Source organism: Halictus rubicundus, unplaced genomic scaffold (assembly GCF_050948215.1).
Source record: "Halictus rubicundus isolate RS-2024b unplaced genomic scaffold, iyHalRubi1_principal scaffold0841, whole genome shotgun sequence".
NCBI classification, from domain to species: Eukaryota; Metazoa; Arthropoda; class Insecta; order Hymenoptera; family Halictidae; genus Halictus; species Halictus rubicundus.
Window position 1 is genome coordinate 23,629 of NW_027489382.1, and position 24,125 is coordinate 47,753.

A 24,125-nucleotide genomic window follows, 5' to 3' on the forward strand; every position below is an offset into this window, starting at 1 on the left:
GAAGAATATTTGAGAATATACCAGAATATACCAGAATATACCAGAATATACTAGAATATAACAGAATATACCAGAATATACAAGAATACAGCAGAATATACCAGAATATACCATAATATTACTAGAATACAGAAGAATATTTGAGAATATACCTAAATATACCACAATATACCATAATATTACTAGAATATACAAGAATATACCAGAATATACCAGAATATACCATAATATTACTCGAAAATAGAAGAATATACTAGAATATACCATAATATTACAAGAATATAGCAGAATATACTGGAATATACCAGAATATACCATAATATTACTAGAATACAGAAGAATATTTGATAATATACCTGAATATACCAGAATATACCATAATATTACTAGAATATAGAAGAATATACTAGAATATACCCGAATATACCAGAATATACTATAATATAACAGAATATACCAGAATATATCATAATATTACAAGAATATAGAAGAATATACTGGAATATACCAGAATATACCAGAATATACCATAACATTACAAGAATATAGCAGAATACACTGGAATATACCAGAATATACTAGAATATAATAGAATATACCAGAATATACAAGAATATAGCAGAATATACCATAATATTACTCGAAAATAGAAGAATATACTAGAATATACCAGAATATACCAGAATATATTAGAATATAACAGAATATACCAGAATATACCATAATATTACAAGAATATAGCAGAATATACTGGAATATACCAGAATATACCAGAATATACCGGAATATACCATAATACACCATAATATTACTAGCATATAGAAGAATATACTAGAATATACCAGAATATACCAGAATATACCAGAATATACTAGAATATAACAGAACATACCAGAATATACTAGAATATGGCAGAATATACCATAATATTACTAGAATATAGAAGAATATACGAGAATATACCTGAATATACTAGAATGTTCGATTTCACGTATTTGTTTAGAGGCCCTTTTCCGATTATTTGCTGTCCTTCGTTTACTTAGAAGAATGCTTAGTCCTCGAAATATCGAAAACGTGCACTCGAGGGTTTAAGCTGACAGCATTGGAAAAGTGGCCATAAAGTCAATTCGTTAGACTCTCGTTTCGAGTACCGATCGCGAGGTACGCGAGGGTCCCGAATTCGGACTACAACGGGCCGTTGTCCGTAGCACGCAGCGGCCAAGGAAACGCAGTCCTTGCGTCGCATCGCCAGGCCTCACAGGTCATATTTCACAAGGGCACCTGGGTTGTGTCTATCGAGACACGCTCGGGTTCGAGCCTAAGATCGCATCCCCTTGGTTTCGTGAGCGTACTCAGACCAAGGGGGTAATAAACCACGTTCGGCCCACTTGGGCCAGCCAGCACGCGGGCCACGCAGGCCATAAATTTCGAAGGCCACTCAGGCCGAAAAACAGACGCGCTGTTCCGAGGTCCTTAAAACACGCATTTTTCGAGATTTCCCATTTTCGGCTGAGGAGGAGCTTCCACCTCTACCACGAGAAGAAGACCCTCCTCCTACAGTCTAAGTGACGAATGGGGTGCCTTTTCCCCCAAAATTGGGCCTATGCCTACGAATTTCCTCGTTACACGAGTTGACGAGAGAGCGGACCTCGGAACAGCAAGATCAGAATCATCCGCGCATCTGAAGCAGACAGAACACAGAAACACTCGCGCATCTACACGATTTTAAAACGCACATAGTCCGTCAATTTCCACACTGCGACCACTGTTCCTAAATTAACCAATCACCTAAGGTTAATTCGGCAGGTGATAGTGCCGTGTATTGTTTAAAAATAAACGAACATTGTCACAAAACTCTCATTTATTTAACATACCGACACAAAACATTTCATGGTCCTTCGAGCCGGATCAGTGATCTAGTGGAGTGTGTGTAAAACGGACATTCACGAGATTTGTCAGCCTTGACGATCTCCATCTCTTCGGGGAAGCCACATCAGTGACATCGGGGAACCAACGTCCTCCTGGCAGCAAGCGGACCGGAGGCGTTCACAGCATCCCAGTACTGTTGTTGGCGACACATCTTCCGGGAGATCAACAAACACTGGGGACCTGAGTTCCAGCCTGCTGATTCTCCAGGATCAAGGAACCAGGAACGAGACAGCGAAAGAAGTCATCGGCAAGGTAGGCTTGTCAAATTCGCACACAATCAAATTCTTTCTTATATCGTACTTCCTTTCTGTCTCGATTTCACGAAATGGCGTCCTCAAGCAAACAAACGATCGACAAAAACGAACAAATCGGTTCATTACGCAATAAGTGTAGATTTTTCAAAGGCCAAATCACCGTCCTGAACAACTTTGTTGCGTGTTATAAAGATTCTCCGTTAGAACGCATAAAACTTCGCGAAAGAATCGGCCGGTTAAGAGATCTATTTTCTAAATTCAATCAGCATCAAGACGAGCTTGCAATGCTGTCCGATGATTATGAGGAATTAGATAAGCAACGAGAACAGGTAACCGAGAATTATGACAACGCCATTGCGTCAGCGATTCAATTACAAGAATCTTTCGCGACAAACACAAAAATCACGCTTTCTGAAAACAATCACGACGAATCAAAGATTATTCAGGTCAATTTGCCAAAGATAGATTTACCAAAATTCGACGGGCGAATTGAACACTGGGTAACATTTAAGGACGCGTTTCAAACAATGATTCACACACATACCGGGTTAAGCAATATACAAAAATTAAATTACTTGAAGTTATCCTTATCGGGAAGGGCCGAAATCGCAATCGGCGCATTCACGATAAGTGATGAAAACTACGAAGCCGCTTGGAAGCACTTAACCGAAATTTACGGCAATAAACGCGCATTGGTACTTCGACACGCGGCTCTTTTACGCGACACACCCGCGATGTCAAACGATTCATCAGAATCAATTCGTGATCTTGCAAACTACATGCAACTTCACATTCGATCACTCGAAGCGTTAGGACGGAAAAAGGAAGATATCGTGAATGATCTTCTAACTAGCATCCTCATTTCGCGTATGGGCAAGGAAACGCGGAAAACGTGGGAACGCACGTTATCCGATACCGAAGTGCCCAAAATTGATGATATTTTCAAGTTCTTGCATATGTCATCACATCAATGCAAGGATTATGAAACCGTATCGTACAATAATCACCAGAGACAAGAAAACACACATCAAAAATCACACTCTAACAATAATCGCGCAAAATACAATCCACCTAAACGTAATTCGCCACCGCCTTCGCCAAGATCAGTCCGGCGGGTTTTCAACACCGCAATACAATTCCCAACGTGTGGAATCTGTAAATCGGGATCGCACGCAGCATTTCAATGTAAATCGTTTTTAGATGCATCTGTAGAAAAACGCATTGAGTTAGTTCGCAAGTCAAATTTATGCTACAATTGCCTAAAACCGGGACATTCGCACAATACATGTCGCGGTGGCAGATGCAAAAAATGCAACCTACCGCATAACACACATTTGCATTTGGATCGGAAATCCGACAGACCAAAATTAGAATCTCGCGATGACACCACGTCAACAGAAAACACCGATCCATGACTAGTTACTCGCTTCGATATTACACATCAATTAAACAATCACATCACTTCGCTTATCACAGACGGTTCAACACACGGTTTGATGGCTACGGCCATAGTTCACGCAATAGACAAAGACAAAAAACCAATCGAATGTAGAACCTTATTAGACACTTGCTCCAACGCAAACTTCATCACGACCGATTTAGCGAAAAAATTAAACCTACAAACGCACGAACAAAGTGTAACCATCGAAGCTTTGAACGATTTAAACACTGTAACGAATCGGATTGTCAAATTGAAAATTGTCTCTCGGATAACAAATTTTAATCGCACACTCAGTTTTTTCATAATACCTAGAATTGCCAGTCATTTACCCGATTGTCAAATTGATAGGACAAAAATTCAAATTCCGCATAACATAAAATTAGCAGATCCGCATTTCCATCGGCCGGCTCCAATCGACATGCTGATTGGTACGGGACCGACGATATCGTGTCTCAGCATTGGTCAGGTTAAATTATCAACGCGAGATAATTCCGATTTGATCCTCCAAAAAACGCAGTTAGGATGGATCATCGGGGGGAGTGCTCCTATTCACCTGGCAAGAAACACACGCACTACATTAGTAAATAATGTCAACTTCGATCTAACCAAATTCTGGCAAATCGAAGAAGGTCCGTCACATCCTCATCTCACACCGGAGGAAGAGGAATGCGAGGCACATTTTAAACGCACATTTTCACGCAACAAAACCGGAAGATACGTCGTCGCGCTTCCGTTTAATCAATACAAACAAAATCTAGGCGAATCCCGTACGCGCGCATTAAATCGATTCCTATCGCTGGAACGAAAACTCACACACAACTCAGATTTACGAACCGAATATACAAAAGTAATCAACGAATATCTGTCATTGGGTCACATGAGTCAGGTAGAAACACCTGACATTTCGGACGGATTCTACCTGCCACATCACGCGGTAATAAAGCCGACAAGCACAACGACGAAGGTTCGAGTGGTCTTCGATGGATCGGCCAAAACGACCACCGGATACTCGTTAAATAACGCACTTCTGACTGGTCCAACCATACAGGACGATATTTTTTGTTTACTTCTTCGGTTCCGCATGCATTCGTTTGTTCTGACTGGCGACATAGAGAAAATGTACAGACAGTTTCTAGTACGTCCAGAAGACCGCGCGTACCAAAGAATTTTATGGAGGAACGAACAAAACGAAATCGCAACTTACGAATTGAAAACAATTACATTCGGACTATCCTCTGCTCCATACTTAGCCACGCGATGCCTTCAGCAATTAGCAATCGATGAATCACACAATTACGGCGCGGCTTCCGAAGTCATTAAACGGGACATCTATGTAGATGATCTCTTGACCGGAGCCGCCACATACAAAGACGCGCAAAAATTACGAAACGAGATCATTTGTTTACTCAAACGAGGAGGATTAAATATCCGCCAATGGGTATCAAATGATCCTCGTCTTTTATCAGATCTCTCTGAAGAGCAAGTACATCCCAAGTTTTTCGGTGACGAAACAGTCAAAACCTTGGGAGTGTCATGGAATCCGCACACAGATTCATTTAGTTATTCAGTGAATGTTAACAATAACGAAACACACACAAAACGCACAATCTTATCTACCATCGCGAAAATTTTCGATCCTTTGGGTCTCCTTGGGCCAGTAATAGTTGTTGCAAAAATTCTTATGCAGCAACTCTGGCAACTTAAGGTAGATTGGGATGAGTCATTGCCCATGGCCATACAACAGGAATGGTCCACATACCAAACTCAATTAAAATCACTCACAACTGTAACATTTAAACGACACGTCGCGCAGAGTTCGGTCAGAACAATCGAATTGCATGGCTTCTGTGACGCCAGCGAACGCGCGTACGGAGCTAGTATTTACATACGCACAATAGATAAATCCGGAAATATAAAATCAAGTCTTCTTTGCGCAAAATCACGCGTTGCGCCATTAAAAACCGTTAGCCTCGCACGTTTAGAACTTTGCGGTGCCACTTTGCTCGCGAACTTGTATTGTGCAGTAAAAGACGCAATTAATCACACGCATTTAAAAACGATTTTTTGGACCGACTCCACGATCGTGTTGCATTGGCTGTTGCGATCTCCGAACACACTTAAAACCTTTGTCGCGAATCGCGTCGCGGAAATCCAAAATAAAACAAACATTAAGGCATGGCGACACGTCAGATCTGGTGACAACCCCGCAGACTTATTATCTCGGGGTATCACAGCTCGGGAATTGATCAAAAATAATTTCTGGCAATTCGGACCAGAATGGCTTGCATACGATGAATCATTATGGCCGGAATCGTGTGTCGAAGTACCCAATGCAATACCAGAATTACGCAAAATCACATGTTTTACTTCTACAGTCATAAACGCACAGGAAATTCTTGAACGATGTTCATGCATCAGGCGACTTCGTAGGATAATCTCATATTGCTTACGATTTCTACCTAAAGGCCGTTGTCACGGTCCAATTACTGTATCAGAAATTAATCGCGCAAATAATAAGATCATTAAATTGACGCAAGAAACAGCATTTCGAGAAGAATTGAATGATCTCAAATCCGGACACGCATTGAGTACCAAAAGTAAATTACTTTGTTTAACTCCGTTTCTTGATGAGAATGGGCTTTTACGCGTAGGAGGTCGCCTCCAAAATTCGAATCTCAATTTCAACCAGAAGCATCCGATTCTTTTGCCGAAGAATAATTTCATAACGGAATTAATCATACGCGACGCTCACGTTAATAATATGCATTCTGGTTTAACCGCAACATTGTACAACGTCCGTCAATCGTATTGGCCGATTGATGGTAAAAACACAACACGCAAAATAATTCGCAACTGTGTCAAATGTTTCCGGGTCAACCCACCTACCACCAAGTACATAATGGGCAATCTTCCCACACATCGAGTCACAGAAAATCGACCATTTATCAACACAGGCGTCGATTATTGCGGCCCTTTTTATATAAAGGAACGTCAGTACCGAAACCGCACCCGAATAAAGATATACGTCGCAGTCTTTATTTGTTTTTCATCCAAGGCAGTACACCTTGAGGTGGTTGGTGATATGACCACGGAAGCATTTTTAGCAGCTTTTAAAAGATTTATCGCACGGCGCGGAATTTGCAAAAATGTATATTCCGATAATGGTACAAATTTTGTCGGTGCCAATAATGAGATGATCGAGCTTCTCAGAGTTCTGCAAGAGGATGAAAAGGCTAGACGCTTTCTAACGGATAAAGATATTACTTGGCATTTCATACCCGCACTCTCTCCTCATTTCGGCGGACTCTGGGAAGCTGCGGTTAAATCTTTTAAACATCATCTCAAACGCGTAGTGGGCGAGGAACTGTTTACGCTCGAACAATTTAACACTTTTGTAACGGAAATCGAGGCAATCCTGAATTCCCGTCCGTTAACACCGTTGTCTTCCGATCCCAATGATCCCTCAGCTCTTACTCCTGGCCATTTATTGATTGGTTCCGCGTTGACAAGTCTGCCAGAGGTCGATTTCACCGAAACCTCGACCAATCGGTTGTCAAAATGGCAACACATTCAGAAAGTCAAACAAGACTTCTGGATTAGGTGGTCAAAGGAATACATCCACCATCTTAATGTACGCGCAAAATGGACCAGGGGCGAGCACAGCATCCAGGTGGGGACGATCGTGGTCCTCAAAGATGACCATCTACCACCGATGAGCTGGAGTCTAGGACGAGTCGAGGAAATTCATCCTGGCAGGGACGGCATCACTCGCGCAGTCTCCGTTAAAACCATTAACGGCATTTATAAGCGGAATGTTAAGCAAATTGCACCACTTCCGTTAGACTAAAATTGTCACACTTACCCTTTCCTTATCAGATAAGGTTTCGTTAGCATTAGTTCGCACATTTTTCGTATTGATCATTTTATATTAGTTGCGCGCATTATTTATCTAGTTCTACACGCGTATCTTTTTTAAATTTAAGTTGCGCCTTACTATTAATTTTACTCGCATTATATTCACACTACTTACGTTCCAACTTCGCATTATATGATTCGCATATTTCGTTACATATCAGTTTCGTACATTGTATGTTTAGTTTTAGACGCGTATCTTCTTTATTTTTCAAGTCGCGTCTTATTCTTAATTTTACTCGCGTTATATTCACAGTACTTTTTGCGTTTCAACTTCGCATCATATAATCCACACATTTCGTTTGTGCTATTACTCGCATTATATCATGTTATATTCTTGAATGACTGTATCATTCAACGGGGGGAGCATGTTCGATTTCACGTATTTGTTTAGAGGCCCTTTTCCGATTATTTGCTGTCCTTCGTTTACTTAGAAGAATGCTTAGTCCTCGAAATGTCGAAAACGTGCACTCGAGGGTTTAAGCTGACAGCATTGGAAAAGTGGCCATAAAGTCAATTCGTTAGACTCTCGTTTCGAGTACCGATCGCGAGGTACGCGAGGGTCCCGAATTCGGACTACAACGGGCCGTTGTCCGTAGCACGCAGCGGCCAAGGAAACGCAGTCCTTGCGTCGCATCGCCAGGCCTCACAGGTCATATTTCACAAGGGCACCTGGGTTGTGTCTATCGAGACACGCTCGGGTTCGAGCCTAAGATCGCATCCCCTTGGTTTCGTGAGCGTACTCAGACCAAGGGGATAATAAACCACGTTCGGCCCACTTGGGCCAGCCAGCACGCGGGCCACGCAGGCCATAAATTTCGAAGGCCACTCAGGCCGAAAAACAGACGCGCTGTTCTGAGGTCCTTAAAACACGCATTTTTCGAGATTTCCCATTTTCGGCTGAGGAGGAGCTTCCGCCTCTACCACGAGAAGAAGACCCTCCTCCTACAGTCTAAGTGACGAATGGGGTGCCTTTTCCCCCAAAATTGGGCCTATGCCTACGAATTTCCTCGTTACACGAGTTGACGAGAGAGCGGACCTCGGAACAGCAAGATCAGAATCATCCGCGCATCTGAAGCAGACAGAACACAGAAACACTCGCGCATCTACACGATTTTAAAACGCACATAGTCCGTCAATTTCCACACTGCGACCACTGTTCCTAAATTAACCAATCACCTAAGGTTAATTCGGCAGGTGATAGTGCCGTGTATTGTTTAAAAATAAACGAACATTGTCACAAAACTCTCATTTATTTAACATACCGACACAAAACATTTCATAGAATATAGAAGAATATACCAGAATATACCATAATATTACTAGAATATAGAAGAATATACGAGAATATACCAGAATATACCAGAATATACCAGAATATACCAGAATATACCGGAATATAACATAATACACCATAATATTACTAGCATATAGAAGAATATACTAGAATATACCAGAATATACCAGAATATACCAGAATATACTAGAATATAACAGAATATACCAGAATATACCAGAATATGGAAGAATATACCATAATATTACTAGAATATAGAAGAATATACGAGAATATACATGAATATACTAGAATATAGAAGAATATACCAGAATATACCATAATTTTACTAGAATACAGAAGAATATTTGAGAATATACCTAAATATACCACAATATACCATAATACTACTAGAATATAGAAGAATATACTAGAATATACCAGAATATACCAGAATATAGCAGAATATACCATAATATACCATAATATTACCAGAATATACAAGAATATTCCAGAATATACCATAATATTACTCGAATATAGAAGAATATACGAGAATATACCTGAATATATTAGAATATTGCAGAATATACTATAATATACCATAATATTACCAGAATATAGAAGAATATACGAGAATATACCAGAATATACCAGAATATACAAGAATATAACAGAATATACCAGAATATACAAGAATACAGCAGAATATACCAGAATATACCATAATATTACTAGAATACAGAATAATATTTGAGAATATACCTGAATATACCAGAATATACCATAATATTACAAGAATATAGCAGAATATACTGGAATATACCAGAATATACTAGAATATAATAGAATATACCAGAATATACAAGAATATAGCACAATATACCAGAATATACCATAATATTACTAGAATACAGAAGAATATTTGAGAATATACCAGAATATACCAGAATATACCAGAATATACTAGAATATAACAGAATATACCAGAATATACAAGAATACAGCAGAATATACCAGAATATACCATAATATTACCAGAATACAGAAGAATATTTGAGAATATACCTAAATATACCACAATATACCATAATATTACTAGAATATAGAAGAATATACTAGAATATACCAGAATATACCAGAATATAGCAGAATATACCATAATATACCATAATATTACTAGAATATACAAGAATATACCAGAATATACCAGAATATACCATAATATACCATAATATTACTAGAATATAGAAGAATATACTAGAATATACCAGAATATACCAGAATATAGCAGAATATACCATAATATACCATAATATTACCAGAATATACAAGAATATTCCAGAATATACCATAATATTACTCGAATATAGAAGAATATACGAGAATATACCTGAATATATTAGAATATTGCAGAATATACTATAATATACCATAATATTACCAGAATATAGAAAAATATACGAGAATATACCAGAATATACCAGAATATACAAGAATATAACAGAATATACCAGAATATACAAGAATACAGCAGAATATACCAGAATATACCATAATATTACTAGAATACAGAATAATATTTGAGAATATACCTGAATATACCAGAATATACCATAATATTACAAGAATATAGCAGAATGTACTGGAATATACCAGAATATACTAGAATATAATAGAATATACCAGAATATACAAGAATATAGCACAATATACCAGAATATACCATAATATTACTAGAATACAGAAGAATATTTGAGAATATACCAGAATATACCAGAATATACCAGAATATACTAGAATATAACAGAATATACCAGAATATACAAGAATACAGCAGAATATACCAGAATATACCATAATATTACCAGAATACAGAAGAATATTTGAGAATATACCTAAATATACCACAATATACCATAATATTACTAGAATATAGAAGAATATACTAGAATATACCAGAATATACCAGAATATAGCAGAATATACCATAATATACCATAATATTACTAGAATATACAAGAATATACCAGAATATACCAGAATATACCATAATATACCATAATATTACTAGAATATACAAGAATATACCAGAATATACCAGAATATACCATAATATTACTCGAAAATAGAAGAATATACTAGAATATACCATAATATTACAAGAATATAGCAGAATATACTGGAATATACCAGAATATACCATAATATTACTAGAATACAGAAGAATATTTGACAATATACCTGAATATACCAGAATATACCATAATATTACTAGAATATAGAGGAATATACTAGAATATACCCGAATATACCAGAATATACTATAATATAACAGAATATACCAGAATATATCATAATATTACAAGAATATAGAAGCATATACTGGAATATACCAGAATATACCAGAATATACCATAACATTACAAGAATATAGCAGAGTACACTGGAATATGCCAGAATATACTAGAATATAATAGAATATACCAGAATATACAAGAATATAGCAGAATATACCAGAATATACCATAATATTACTAGAATACAGAAGAATATTTGAGAATATACCTAAATATACCACAATATACCATAATATTACTAGAATATAGAAGAATATACTAGAATATACCAGAATATACCAGAATATAGCAGAATATACCATAATATACCATAATATTACTAGAATATACAAGAACATACCAGAATATACCAGAATATACCATAAGATTACTCGAAAATAGAAGAATATACTAGAATATACCAGAATATACCAGAATATACCAGAATATACCATAATATTACAAGAATATAGCAGAATATACTGGAACATACCAGAATATACCAGAATATACAGGAATATACCATAATACACCATAATATTACTAGCATATAGAAGAATATACTAGAATATCAGAATGTACCAGAATATACCTGAATATACCAGAATATACCATAATATTACAAGAATATAGCAGAATATACTGGAATATACCAGAATATACTAGAATATAATAGAATATACCAGAATATACAAGAATATAGCAGAATATACCAGAATACACCATAATATTACTAGAATACAGAAGAATATTTGAGAATATACCTGAATATACCAGAATATACCATAATATTACTAGAATATAGAAGAATATACTAGAATATACCCGAATATACCAGAATATACTATAATATAACAGAATATACCAGAATATATCATAATATTAAAAGAATATAGAAGAATATACTGGAATATACCAGAATATACCAGAATATACCATAACATTACAAGAATATATAAGAATATACTGGAATATACCAGAATATACTAGAATATAATAGAATATACCAGAATATACAAGAATATAGCAGAATATACCAGAATATACCATAATATTACCAGAATATAGAAGAATATACGAGAATATACCAGAATATACCAGAATATACCAGAATATACTAGAATATAACAGAATATACCAGAATATACAAGAATACAGCAGAATATACCAGAATATACCATAATATTACTAGAATACAGAAGAATATTTGAGAATATACCTAAATATACCACAATATACCATAATATTACTAGAATATAGAAGAATATACTCGAATATAGCAGAATATACTAGAATATGAAAGAATACACCAGAATATACCATAATATTACTAGAATATACAAGAATATACCAGAATATACCATAATATTACTCGAATATAGAAGAATATACGAGAATATACCTGAATATATTAGAATATTGCAGAATATACCAGAATATACCATAATATTACTAGAATATAGAAGAATATACGAGAATATACCAGAATATACCAGAATATACCAGAATATACTTGAATATAACAGAATATACCAGAATATACAAGAATATAGCAGAATATACCAGAATATACCATAATATTACTAGAATACAGAAGAATATTTGAGAATATACCTGAATATACCAGAATATACCATAATATTACTAGAATATAGAAGAATATTCGAGAATATACCTGAATATACCAGAATATACCATAATATTACTCGAATATAGAAGAATATACTAGAATATGCCAGAATACACCAGAATATACCATAATATTACTCGAAAATAGAAGAATATACTAGAATATACCATAATATTACAAGAATATAGCAGAATATACTGGAATATACCAGAATATACCATAATATTACTAGAATACAGAAGAATATTTGACAATATACCTGAATATACCAGAATATACCATAATATTACTAGAATATAGAGGAATATACTAGAATATACCCGAATATACCAGAATATACTATAATATAACAGAATATACCAGAATATATCATAATATTACAAGAATATAGAAGAATATACTGGAATATACCAGAATATACCAGAATATACCATAACATTACAAGAATATAGCAGAATACACTGGAATATGCCAGAATATACTAGAATATAATAGAATATACCAGAATATACAAGAATATAGCAGAATATACCAGAATATACCATAATATTACTAGAATACAGAAGAATATTTGAGAATATACCTAAATATACCACAATATACCATAATATTACTAGAATATAGAAGAATATACTAGAATATACCAGAATATACCAGAATATAGCAGAATATACCATAATATACCATAATATTACTAGAATATACAAGAATATACCAGAATATACCAGAATATACCATAAGATTACTCGAAAATAGAAGAATATACTAGAATATACCAGAATATACCAGAATATATTAGAATGTATCAGAATATACCAGAATATACCAGAATATACCATAATATTACAAGAATATAGCAGAATATACTGGAACATACCAGAATATACCAGAATATACAGGAATATACCATAATACACCATAATATTACTAGCATATAGAAGAATATACTAGAATATCAGAATGTACCAGAATATACCTGAATATACCAGAATATACCATAATATTACAAGAATATAGCAGAATATACTGGAATATACCAGAATATACTAGAATATAATAGAATATACCAGAATATACAAGAATATAGCAGAATATACCAGAATACACCATAATATTACTAGAATACAGAAGAATATTTGAGAATATACCTGAATATACCAGAATATACCATAATATTACTAGAATATAGAAGAATATACTAGAATATACCCGAATATACCAGAATATACTATAATATAACAGAATATACCAGAATATATCATAATATTAAAAGAATATAGAAGAATATACTGGAATATACCAGAATATACCAGAATATACCATAACATTACAAGAATATATAAGAATATACTGGAATATACCAGAATATACTAGAATATAATAGAATATACCAGAATATACAAGAATATAGCAGAATATACCAGAATATACCATAATATTACTAGAATACAGAAGAATATTTGAGAATATACCTAAATATACCACAATATACCATAATATTACTAGAATATAGAAGAATATACTAGAATATACCAGAATATACCAGAATATAGCAGAATATACCATAATATACCATAATATTACTAGAATATACAAGAATATACCAGAATATACCAGAATATACCATAAGATTACTCGAAAATAGAAGAATATACTAGAATATACCAGAATATACCAGAATATACCAGAATATATTAGAATGTATCAGAATATACCAGAATATACCAGAATATACCATAATATTACAAGAATATAGCAGAATATACTGGAACATACCAGAATATACCAGAATATACAGGAATATACCATAATACACCATAATATTACTAGCATATAGAAGAATATACTGGAATATACCAGAATGTACCAGAATATACCTGAATATACCAGAATATACCATAATATTACAAGAATATAGCAGAATATACTGGAATATACCAGAATAGACTAGAATATAATAGAATATACCAGAATATACAAGAATATAGCAGAATATACCAGAATACACCATAATATTACTAGAATACAGAAGAATATTTGAGAATATACCTGAATATACCAGAATATACCATAATATTACTAGAATATAGAAGAATATACTAGAATATACCCGAATATACCAGAATATACTATAATATAACAGAATATACCAGAATATATCATAATATTAAAAGAATATAGAAGAATATACTGGAATATACCAGAATATACCAGAATATACCATAACATTACAAGAATATAGCAGAATATACTGGAATATACCAGAATATACTAGAATATAATAGAATATACCAGAATATACAAGAATATAGCAGAATATACCAGAATATACCATAATATTACCAGAATATAGAAGAATATACGAGAATATACCAGAATATACCAGAATATACCAGAATATACTAGAATATAACAGAATATACCATAATATACAAGAATACAGCAGAATATACCAGAATATACCATAATATTACTAGAATACAGAAGAATATTTGAGAATATACCTAAATATACCAGAATATACCATAATATTACTAGAATATAGAAGAATATACGAGAATATACCAGAATATACCAGAATATACCAGAATATACTAGAATATAACAGAATATACCAGAATATACAAGAATATAGCAGAATATACCAGAATATACCATAATATTACTAGAATACAGAAGAATATTTGAGAATATACCTGAATATACCAGAATATACCATAATATACTAGAATATAACAGAATATACCAGAATATACTAGAATATGGCAGAATATACCATAATATTACTAGAATATAGAAGAATATTCGAGAATATACCTGAATATACCAGAATATACCATAATATTACTCGAATATAGAAGAATATACTAGAATATGCCAGAATACACCAGAATATACCATAATATTACCAGACTATACAAGAATATACCAGAATATACCATAATATTACTCGAATATAGAAGAATATACGAGAATATACCTGAATATATTAGAATATTGCAGAATATACCAGAATATACCATAATATTACCAGAATATAGAAGAATATACGAGAATATACCAGAATATACCAGTATATACCAGAATATAGTAGAATATAACAGAATATACCAGAATATACAAGAATACAGCAGAATATACCAGAATATACCATAATATTACTAGAATACAGAAGAATATTTGAGAATATACCTAAATATACCACAATATACCATAATATTACTAGAATATAGAAGAATATACTAGAATATACCAGAATATAGAAGAATATAGCAGAATATAGCATAATATACCATAATATTACTAGAATATACAAGAATATACCAGAATATACCAGAATATACCATAATATTACTCGAAAATAGAAGAATATACTAGAATATACCAGAATATACCAGAATATATTAGAATGTAACAGAATATACCAGAATATACCATAATATTACAAGAATATAGCAGAATATACTGGAATATACCAGAATATACCAGAATATACCGGAATATAACATAATACACCATAATATTACTAGCATATAGAAGAATATACTAGAATATACCAGAATATACCAGAATATACCAGACTATACTAGAATATAACAGAATATACCAGAATATACAAGAATACAGCAGAATATACCAGAATATACCATAATATTACTAAAATACAGAAGAATATTTGAGAATATACCTAAATATACCACAATATACCATAATATTACTAGAATATAGAAGAATATACTAGAATATACCAGAATATACCAGAATATAGCAGAATATACCATAATATACCATAATATTACTAGAATATAGAAGAATATACAAGAATATACCAGAATATACCATAATATTACTCGAAAATAGAAGAATATACTAGAATATACCAGAATATACCAGAATATATTAGAATATAACAGAATATACCAGAATATACCATAATATTACAAGAATATAGCAGAATATACTGGAATATACCAGAATATACCAGAATATACCGGAATATACCATAATACACCATAATATTACTAGCATATAGAAGAATATACTAGAATATGCCAGAATATACCAGAATATACCAGAATATACTAGAATATAACAGAACATACCAGAATATACTAGAATATGGCAGAATATACCATAATATTACTAGAATATAGAAGAATATACGAGAATATACCTGAATATACTAGAATATAGAAGAATATACCAGAATATACCATAATAATACTAGAATATAGAAGAATATACGAGAATATACCAGAATATACCAGAATATACCAGAATATACCAGAATATACCGGAATATAACATAATACACCATAATATTACTAGCATATAGAAGAATATACTAGAATATTCCAGAATATACCAGAATATACCAGAATATACTAGAATATAACAGAATATACCAGAATATACCAGAATATGGAAGAATATACCATAATATTACTAGAATATAGAAGAATATACGAGAATATACATGAATATACTAGAATATAGAAGAATATACCAGAATATACCATAATTTTACTAGAATACAGAAGAATATTTGAGAATATACCTAAATATACCACAATATACCATAATATTACTAGAATATAGAAGAATATACCAGAATATACCAGAATATACCAGAATATAGCAGAATATACCATAATATACCATAATATTACCAGAATATACAAGAATATACCAGAATATACAATAATATTACTCGAATATAGAAGAATATACGAGAATATACCTGAATATATTAGAATATTGCAGAATATACTATAATATACCATAATATTACCAGAATATAGAAGAATATACGAGAATATACCAGAATATACCAGAATATACAAGAATATACTAGAATATAACAGAATATACCAGAATATACAAGAATACAGCAGAATATACCAGAATATACCATAATATTACTAGAATACAGAATAATATTTGAGAATATACCTGAATATACCAGAATATACCATAATATTACAAGAATATAGCAGAATATACTGGAATATACCAGAATATACTAGAATATAATAGAATATACCAGAATATACAAGAATATAGCACAATATACCAGAATATACCATAATATTACTAGAATACAGAAGAATATTTGAGAATATACCAGAATATACCAGAATATACCAGAATATAGTAGAATATAACGGAATATACCAGAATATACAAGAATACAGCAGAATATACCAGAATATACCATAATATTACTCGAATATAGAAGAATATACGAGAATATACCTGAATATATTAGAATATTGCAGAATATACCAGAATATACCATAATATTACTAGAATATAGAAGAATATACGAGAATATACCAGAATATACCAGAATATACCAGAATATACTAGAATATAACAGAATATACCAGAATATACAAGAATATAGCAGAATATACCAGAATATACCATAATATTACTAGAATACAGAAGAATATTTGAGAATATACCTGAATATACCAGAATATACCATAATATTACAAGAATATAGAAGAATATACTAGAATATACCCGAATATACCAGAATATACTATAATATAACAGAATATACCAGAATATACCATAATATTACAAGAATATAGCAGAATATACTGGAATATACCAGAATATACCAGAATATACTGGAATATACCATAATACACCATAATATTACTAGAATACAGAAGAATATTTGAGAATATACCTAAATATACCACAATATACCATAATATTACTAGAATATAGAAGAATATACTAGAATATACCAGAATATAGAAGAATATAGCAGAATATAGCATAATATACCATAATATTACTAGAATATACAAGAATATACCAGAATATACCAGAATATACCATAATATTACTCGAAAATAGAAGAATATACTAGAATATACCAGAATATACCAGAATATATTAGAATGTAACAGAATATACCAGAATATACCATAATATTACAAGAATATAGCAGAATATACTGGAATATACCAGAATATACCAGAATATACCGGAATATAACATAATACACCATAATATTACTAGCATATAGAAGAATATACTAGAATATACCAGAATATACCAGAATATACCAGAATATACTAGAATATAACAGAATATACCAGAATATACCAGAATATGGAAGAATATACCATAATATTACTAGAATATCGAAGAATATACGAGAATATACATGAATATACTAGAATATAGAAGAATATACCAGAATATACCATAATTTTACTAGAATATAGAAGAATACTCGAGAATATACCTGAATATACAGAATATACCATAACATTACTCGAATATAGAAGAATATACTAGAATATGCCAGAATACACCAGAATATACCATAATATTACCAGAATATACAAGAATATACCAGAATATACCATAATATTACTCGAATATAGAAGAATATACGAGAATATACCTGAATATACCAGAATATACCATAATATTACAAGAATATAGCAGAATATACTGGAATATACCAGAATATACTAGAATATAATAGAATATACCAGAATATACAAGAATATAGCAGAATATACCAGAATATACCATAATATTACTAGAATACAGAAGAATATTTGAGAATATACCAGAATATACCAGAATATACCAGAATATACTAGAATATAACAGAATATACCAGAATATACAAGAATACAGCAGAATATACCAGAATATACCATAATATTACTAGAATACAGAAGAATATTTGAGAATATACCTAAATATACCACAATATACCATAATATTACTAGAATATACAAGAATATACCAGAATATACCAGAATATACCATAATATTACTCGAAAATAGAAGAATATACTAGAATATACCATAATATTACAAGAATATAGCAGAATATACTGGAATATACCAGAATATACCATAATATTACTAGAATACAGAAGAATATTTGATAATATACCTGAATATACCAGAATATACCATAATATTACTAGAATATAGAAGAATATACTAGAATATACCCGAATATACCAGAATATACTATAATATACCAGAATATACCAGAATATAGCAGAATATACCATAATATACCATAATATTACTAGAATATACAAGAATATACCAGAATATACCAGAATATACCATAATATTACTCGAAAATAGAAGAATATACTAGAATATACCAGAATATACCAGAATATATTAGAATATAACAGAATATACCAGAATATACAAGAATATAGCAGAATATACCAGAATATACCATAATATTACTAGAATACAGAAGAATATTTGAGAATATACCTGAATATACCAGAATATACCATAATATTACTAGAATATAGAAGAATATACTAGAATATACCCGAATATACCAGAATATACTATAATATAACAGAATATACCAGAATATACCAGAATATGGAAGAATATACCATAATATTACTAGAATATCGAAGAATATACGAGAATATACATGAATATACTAGAATATAGAAGAATATACCAGAATATACCATAATTTTACTAGAATATAGAAGAATATTCGAGAATATACCTGAATATACCAGAATATACCATAACATTACTCGAATATAGAAGAATATACTAGAATATGCCAGAATACACCAGAATATACCATAATATTACCAGAATATACAAGAATATACCAGAATATACCATAATATTACTCGAATATAGAAGAATATACGAGAATATACCTGAATATACCAGAATATACCATAATATTACAAGAATATAGCAGAATATACTGGAATATACCAGAATATACTAGAATATAATAGAATATACCAGAATATACAAGAATATAGCAGAATATACCAGAATATACCATAATATTACTAGAATACAGAAGAATATTTGAGAATATACCAGAATATACCAGAATATACCAGAATATACTAGAATATAACAGAATATACCAGAATATACAAGAATACAGCAGAATATACCAGAATATACCATAATATTACTAGAATACAGAAGAATATTTGAGAATATACCTAAATATACCACAATATACCATAATATTACTAGAATATACAAGAATATACCAGAATATACCAGAATATACCATAATATTACTCGAAAATAGAAGAATATACTAGAATATACCATAATATTACAAGAATATAGCAGAATATACTGGAATATACCAGAATATACCATAATATTACTAGAATACAGAAGAATATTTGATAATATACCTGAATATACCAGAATATACCATAATATTACTAGAATATAGAAGAATATACTAGAATATACCCGAATATACCAGAATATACTATAATATACCAGAATATACCAGAATATAGCAGAATATACCATAATATACCATAATATTACTAGAATATACAAGAATATACCAGAATATACCAGAATATACCATAATATTACTCGAAAATAGAAGAATATACTAGAATATACCAGAATATACCAGAATATATTAGAATATAACAGAATATACCAGAATATACAAGAATATAGCAGAATATACCAGAATATACCATAATATTACTAGAATACAGAAGAATATTTGAGAATATACCTGAATATACCAGAATATACCATAATATTACTAGAATATAGAAGAATATACTAGAATATACCCGAATATACCAGAATATACTATAATATAACAGAATATACCAGAATATACCATAATATTACAAGAATATAGCAGAATATACTGGAATATACCAGAATATACCAGAATATACTGGAATATACCATAATACACCATAATATTACTAGAATATAGAAGAATATACTAGAATATACCAGAATATACCAGAATATACCAGAATATACTAGAATATAACAGAATATACCAGAATATACTAGAATATGGCAGAATATACCATAATATTACTAGAATATAGAAGAATATTCGAGAATATACCTGAATATACCAGAATATACCATAATATTACTCGAATATAGAAGAATATACTAGAATATGCCAGAATACACCAGAATATACCATAATATTACCAGAATATACAAGAATATACCAGAATATACCATAATATTACTCGAATATAGAAGAATATACGAGAATATACCTGAATATATTAGAATATTGCAGAATATACCAGAATATACCATAATATTACCAGAATATAGAAGAATATACGAGAATATACCAGAATATACCAGAATATACCAGAATATAGTAGAATATAACAGAATATACCAGAATATACAAGAATACAGCAGAATATACCAGAACATACCATAATATTACTAGAATACAGAAGAATATTTGAGAATATACCTAAATATACCACAATATACCATAATATTACTAGAATATAGAAGAATATACTAGAATATACCAGAATATAGAAGAATATAGCAGAATATAGCATAATATACCATAATATTACTAGAATATACAAGAATATACCAGAATATACCAGAATATACCATAATATTACTCGAAAATAGAAGAATATACTAGAATATACCAGAATATACCAGAATATATTAGAATGTAACAGAATATACCAGAATATACCATAATATTACAAGAATATAGCAGAATATACTGGAATATACCAGAATATACCAGAATATACCGGAATATAACATAATACACCATAATATTACTAGCATATAGAAGAATATACTAGAATATACCAGAATATACCCGAATATACCAGAATATACTAGAATATAACAGAATATACCAGAATATACCAGAATATGGAAGAATATACCATAATATTACTAGAATATCGAAGAATATACGAGAATATACATGAATATACTAGAATATAGAAGAATATACCAGAATATACCATAATTTTACTAGAATACAGAAGAATATTTGAGAATATACCTAAATATACCACAATATACCATAATATTACTAGAATATAGAAGAATATACTAGAATATACCAGAATATAACAGAATATAGCAGAATATACCATAATATACCATAATATTACCAGAATATACAAGAATATACCAGAATATACCATAATATTACAAGAATATAGCAGAATATACTGGAACATACCAGAATATACCAGAATATACAGGAATATACCATAATACACCATAATATTACTAGCATATAGAAGAATATACTAGAATATACCAGAATGTACCAGAATATACCTGAATATACCAGAATATACCATAATATTACAAGAATATAGCAGAATATACTGGAATATACCAGAATATACTAGAATATAACAGAATATACCAGAATATACAAGAATACAGCAGAATATACCAGAATATACCATAATATTACCAGAATACAGAAGAATATTTGAGTATATACCGAAATATACCACAATATACCATAATATTACTAGAATATAGAAGAATATACTAGAATATACCAGAATGTACCAGAATATACCTGAATATACCAGAATATACCATAATATTACAAGAATATAGCAGAATATACTGGAATATACCAGAATATACTAGAATATAACAGAATATACCAGAATATACAAGAATACAGCAGAATATACCAGAATATACCATAATATTACCAGAATACAGAAGAATATTTGAGAATATACCTAAATATACCACAATATACCATAATATTACTAGAATATAGAAGAATATACTAGAATATACCAGAATATACCAGAATATAGCAGAATATAGCAGAATATACCATAATATACCATAATATTACTAGAATATACAAGAATATACCAGAATATACCATAATATTACTCGAAAATAGAAGAATATACTAGAATATACCAGAATATACCAGAATATATTAGAATATAACAGAATATACCAGAATATTACAAGAATATAGCAGAATATACTGGAATATACCAGAATATACCGGAATATACCATAATACACCATAATATTACTAGCATATAGAAGAATATACTAGAATATACCAGAATATACCAGAATATACCAGAATATACTAGAATATAACAGAACATACCAGAATATACTAGAATATGGCAGAATATACCATAATATTACTAGAATATAGAAGAATATACGAGAATATACCTGAATATACTAGAATATAGAAGAATATACCAGAATATACCATAATATTACTAGAATATAGAAGAATATACGAGAATATACCAGAATATACAGAATATACCAGAATATACCAGAATATACCGGAATATAACATAATACACCATAATATTACTAGCATATAGAAGAATATACTAGAATATACCAGAATATACCCGAATATACCAGAATATACTAGAATATAACAGAATATACCAGAATATACCAGAATATGGAAGAATATACCATAATATTACTAGAATATCGAAGAATATACGAGAATATACATGAATATACTAGAATATAGAAG

The 24,125-nt window shown here is 31.1% G+C and overlaps 1 protein-coding gene across 1 annotated transcript; it reads left to right on the plus strand.

Moving 5' to 3' along the window:
* The first annotated feature begins 3,679 nt into the window (after window positions 1–3,679).
* LOC143364675 (uncharacterized) lies at window positions 3,680–7,471 on the plus strand. Its single transcript, XM_076804890.1, has one exon. It carries the CDS (start codon window positions 3,680–3,682, stop codon window positions 7,469–7,471), a length of 3,792 nt encoding a protein of 1,263 aa, XP_076661005.1.
* Window positions 7,472–24,125: the final 16,654 nt, after the last annotated feature.